This window comes from Mandrillus leucophaeus, unplaced genomic scaffold, assembly GCF_000951045.1.
Source record: "Mandrillus leucophaeus isolate KB7577 unplaced genomic scaffold, Mleu.le_1.0 Scaffold706, whole genome shotgun sequence".
NCBI classification, from domain to species: Eukaryota; Metazoa; Chordata; class Mammalia; order Primates; family Cercopithecidae; genus Mandrillus; species Mandrillus leucophaeus.
In genome coordinates, this window is record NW_012107653.1 from 479,834 (window position 1) to 485,389 (window position 5,556).

Here is a 5,556-nt window from a genome sequence, read left to right on the forward strand (position 1 = left end):
AGTAAGCTGAGATCGCACCGCTGCACTCCAGCCTGGTGACAGAGTGAGACTCCATCTCAACAACAACAAAAACAAACAAACAAACAAAAGTTAAAAGAGAAATATGCACAAAAAGAGGTATCCAGGGAATCATTATTGAACAAAAAGACAAACCTAAGGGAAAAATTATTTTTCATAAATTTAAGTTTATAAAAGTTTCTTTAATGATAAAATAATCAAATTCCTTCTCACAATGGAAAGTTCTACATGATTTTAAGGACCAAAATATCATGATTGAAAAGCAATATGGAAAGTTATTTGCAGTACAAACTATCACATTTACTTAAAAAAGCAGCCAAAGTTGCTTTTTTCCAGGTATACAGGCAACATTCCACACCATTCAATACTACCTTCCTTTTGTGAAACATTTTCTTCTGGTGGCTTCCAGAATACCAGCCACCTGATTTTTCTTCTAGGTCACTGGTGGGTCCTTCTCAGTCTTTTGCTGGTTCCTCTTCTTCTCTGCTTCTCAATGCTGGCATACCTTAGGTCTCTGTCTTTTGCCACCTTCTCTTCTCTAGATGTACTAGGTGATCTCATCCAAAGTCATGGTTATTCCCTAATGACTCTCAAATTAATTTTCCAGTCCCAAATAGTACTCTGAAGTCCAGACTTGGATATCCAATTGCCTACACGGCATTTCCAACCTAACACAGCCAAAACAGAATTTGATTCCACATTCCTCCAAACCTGTCCCTTCTCCAGTACACTTCTCAGAATTTCAGAGTTCACCCAATTGACAGGTCAAAAATCTGAGTCATCCTTTACTCCTCTCCTTCTTCCTCCTCATATCCAAGCTATCAGCAGACATTATCTTCTCTATTTACAAAACAGAGTCTGAATCCAACCTCTAACCCCTCCCACCTCAACATTTATCACACTAGTCCAAAACTGTTACCTAGAACACTATAATAACCTAAACAGTCTCTGCTTTTCTCTTTAATCTTCTTCACTCTAACCTTAGCATTGTAGCTCCATATTTCATAAAGGTAAATCAAATTATGTCACTCCTCTTCTCAATCTAATTGCTTCCCATTTACATATTCACGCCAGGCTATAAGGACCTGGCTTTCTTCCTTATGTCACTTCTTACCATTCTTCTCTCTTAATCACTATGCTGTAACCTTACTGGCCTCTTTGTTGTTCCTCAAACATGCCAAGTAAGTTAACATTTTAGGGCCTTTCCACTTATTTTTTACCTTTGTCCAGAATGCTCTTTCCCCAAATATTTATATGGCTCATAAACTTCCTTCATTGGGGCCTCTGCATATGTCATCTCTTCAAACAGGCTTTCCCAAACCATCTTATCTAAAGTTTCAACCCTCTCCACATTCTGTCCCAATGGGATTCATCCCGGGATACAAAGATGATTCAATATACACAAATCAGTAAACATGATATATCATGTTAACAGAATGAAGGGCAAAAGCCATATGATAATCTCAAAAGATACAAAAAAAGCATTTGACAAAATTCAACACATTCTATCCCTATTCCCTGCCCTTTCTTTATAGCATTTGATATATGTTATTGTCTGTCTTCTCCATTGGAATGTAAACTCCATAAAAACAGGTACTTTGGGCTGGGTGCAATGGCTCACACCTCTAATCCCAACACTTTGGGAGACCAAGGCCGGTGGATCACTTGAGATCAAGAGTTCGAGACCAGCCTGATCAACATGACGGAACCCTGTCTCTACTAAAAATACAAAACTTAGCTGGGCGTGGTGGCTGGCACCTGTAATCCCAGCTACTCGTGAGGCTGAGGCAGGAGAATCGCTTGAACCAGAAAGTAGAGGTTGCAGTGAGCCAAGATCATGCCACTGCATTCCAGACTGGGCAACAGAGTGAGACTCCATCTCAAAAAACAAAAACAAAAAAAGCCCCAAGTACTTTGTATTGGTCACAACTGCATAACCAGCACACAGAAGAGTACCTGGCACAGAGTAAGGAGCTCAATAAATATTTATTGAATCAATAAATGAGTCAATGGATGAATGGGATTTCCAGTCTGAACACCATCCAATAATATAGTTTAGGGTTTTTTTTTTTTAATGGGGAAAAAAAGGAACCCCAAGTATGCATCCTTAAAGACAAAAATTAATTCAGCTTGATTCTTCTCAAATTGAGGTAAATTTTTTTTTTTTTTTGAGACAGAGTCTCGCACTGTCGCCCAGGCCAGAGTGCAGTGGCACGATCTTGGCTCACTGCAACCTCCGCCTCCCAGGTTCAAGCAATTCTCCTGCCTCAGCCTCCTGAGTAGCTGGGGCTACGGGCACATGTCACCATGCCCGGCCAATATTTTGTATTTTTAGTAGAGACGGGGTTTTACCATATTGGTCAGCCTCATCTCAAACTCCTGACCTCATGATCCACCCAACTTGGCCTCCCAAAGTGCTGGGATTATAGGCGTAAGCCACCACGCCCAGCAGGCAAAATTTTATAGTACATTTTCAGCAAGATATTCTAGCTATTATTTTTTTTAAACTTCAGAATTCCTTCTAAAAGTAAAATTTCAGTTAGTTTATTTAGTCCTTAACACTTAAAAACTGAAGCTACACACACACACATACACATATACATATACAATACACACAAACAAAATAGACCAGTTCCATGAAATCAGACATATACAGGAATGTCTTGATTACCCAACAAATCCTCTTCCCTTCCTTCCCTCATCAAATTGCTATGATTGAAGGCCCAGGAAGTTACCAACTACTTAGGGCTTTTAGAGTCATACATGTTGCATCCTGTTAACTTGGTGCTAGTGCTGTTGTTCACAGTAAGAGAAATGACAATATCCCCAGAGGCAGCAAAGTATTTTGCATGTTTATGCCTGTGAATTAACTGTCACCACATATTGCCTGCTGTCTTCCATCAATGCAGCTCATAGTACCCCAAAATGTGAAAAAATCCTACCACAAAACAGATGTGTCTTTTCATGTATAATTTGGTAGAAGGCAGAGCCTGATGATGAAGGGGTCCATTTTTCACTGGTAGGCTAAAAAAAATCTAAATCTTTAAAAATCAGTTAGTCACACCAAGGCTCTCCTAAGCCATGAACAGAAGGCCAGTCTGAGTACTCCTTGAGGATGGCAATCTGTTAGTAAAATGAAAATGGGAACTCAAGGTGAGCCATTTTGCTCTAGCAATGAGGAGGGAGTTTTGTCCAGTATGCTCAGTTTATGTCAACATTCATTTAATATTGATTGTTGTAGTTTATGCCCTCTGCTCTGGGAACGGAAGAATGATGAACACTACTTCTTATAAAAAGTTTCAAGCCTTGTAACCCCTGTGAAAATAAATAGTCCAAATACCAGCTCCATTTCTTTCCCTGCAGGCACAGAAAAAGGAAAATTACTTATCAAATATTTTACTATGCTTTTTCTCTATTTCCTTCTCTTTCCCTAGGAAGAGTTTGCAGCATCCTGCATGCACATATCAAAATTAGTTCCGGGGGAAAATGAGCTCAGTCACTAAGTAACATTTAAACCAGAAAGTACCCAATTCCAAGGGCTAAACATCCATTTTATTATGTTGGCAAAAAAATTTAAGTACTACGCAATGGAAATGTGTCATCATTCTCACACTCTAGGAGATAACATAGGAGCCGATATTATTACATTACTGCCTATATTAAATATGTAAATAGCAGTTTTTGATAATGAGATAATTATATATGGTTTGTTTTTTTATTTTTTGAGATAGGGTTTTGCTCTGTTTGTTGCCCAAGCTGGAATGCAGCAGTGATCACAGCTCGCTGTAGCCCTGACTTCCCAGCCGCAAGCAATCCTCCTGCCTCAGCCTCCCGAGTAGCTGGGACCACAGGCATAAGCCACTATGCCTGGCTAATTTTTTAAAATTTTAGTACAGGCATGGTCTTGCTACATTGCCCAGGATGATCTCAAATTCCAGGACTCTGGGTGCGGGGGCTCATGTCCATAATCCCAGCACTTTGGGAGGCCAAGGCGGGTAGATCACTTGAGGTCAGGAGTTCGAGACCAGCTGGCCAACAGGGAGAAATATCTTCTCTACTGAAAAAACAAAAATTAGCCAGGCATGGTGGTACACACCTGTAATTCCAGCTTCTCGGGAGGCTGAGGCAGGAGAATCACTTGAACCCGGGAGGCAGTGGTTGCAGTGAGCTGAGATTACACCACCGCACTCCAGCCTGGGGGACAGAGGAAGACTCCTTCTCAAAAAAAAAAAAAAAAAATCCAGGCCTCAAGGGATCCTCCTGCCTCGACCTCCCCAAGTGCTGGGATTGCAGGCATGAGCCACAATGCCCGGCCTATGTATGGTTTTGTTACACCAGTCTCATTACAGTCACACTTTATATATATGCAACTGTAACTATCAAGAGTTATATCCTAGATAAGACTAGAAAGAATAAGTGCCAATAAATTCACATTAAAGTCATTGGAATGAATTTGGAAGGCAACCACTTCATTTTGACTTTGTGGAGGCAGCAGGCTTAAGGTTTGGAAAAAAGGAAAGGCATAAATTCTCTTGATGAAATTAAGCTGTATGAAATCCCTCAACATGATGAAAGTAAATTTATTTACCTGAATAGAGCTCACGTTTACTGTCCTTTCTTCTGGGCTTTCCTTAAAAACAAACAAACAAAAAACAAAACAAAACAAAAAAGAAGTGGGGAGATATGGGGATAGAAATACTTGGTTAGTACAAATCATCAGAAAATTAAGATGGCACTTCACTTGCTCATTTGCAAAGTTCTATTCCTACCATCACTTTTGGATTCCTTTCAAATATCCATCAGCTTTAAGAAATAACATTTTAAAAATTATTGCTAAGTTAAAACTCCTAAACTATGTATAACAGGCCGGGTACAGTGGCTCACACCTGTAATCTCAACACTTTGGGAGGCCAAGCCGGGCAGATCTCTTGAGACCAGGAGTTCGAGATCAGCCTGGTCAACATGAGACCTTGTCTCTATTCAAATAAACAAACTATGTATAACACAATGCCTTTTTAACAGAATTGTTAGAATGATTAAAATAGTTGTTTTAGATGTAGGCAGGTTTGTATCATATATCATTTTATAAACATAAGATAGTAAATATAAACAAAATAAACTGGTGAAAGTACTTCTAAAACTTCATATTCGGAGTACAATCCCTCTATTCAGAGTACAACTCCTCTGAGTTGTGGGATGTCTATATTTTTTCACACCACATCATCCTCTGTGCTATAGTGTTGGTTACGTACCATTTCTTTTTTCTTTTCACTGACACATAATAATTGTACATATCTATGTGGTACAATGCAATGTTTCAATACGTGTATACATTGTTTAATGATCAAACCATGGTAATTAGCATATCTATCACTGTAAACATTATTTCTTTGCTGTGGGAACATTCAAAGTCCTCTCTTGGCTACTGGAAACATACAACGCATTTCTTAAAAGAACTAAAAGCTAGGCCGGGCACGGTGGCTTATGCCTGTAATCCCAGCACTTTGGGAGGCCGAGGAAGGTGGATCACAAGGTCAG

At 39.5% G+C, this 5,556-nt stretch overlaps 1 protein-coding gene across 1 annotated transcript in view; it reads right to left on the reverse strand.

The window, feature by feature from the left end:
- Positions 1-2,542: 2,542 nt before the first annotated feature.
- Positions 2,543-5,556, reverse strand: part of CENPI (centromere protein I) — a 76,186-nt gene continuing 73,172 nt past the window's right edge. The window contains exons 21-22 of the mRNA XM_011964790.1: positions 4,607-4,648; positions 2,543-3,375 (exon numbers count right to left, since the gene is read on the reverse strand). Coding sequence (XP_011820180.1) covers positions 3,241-3,375; positions 4,607-4,648 — 177 coding nt within the window. The 3' untranslated portion in view covers positions 2,543-3,240. The remainder of the gene's footprint in view (positions 3,376-4,606; positions 4,649-5,556) is intronic.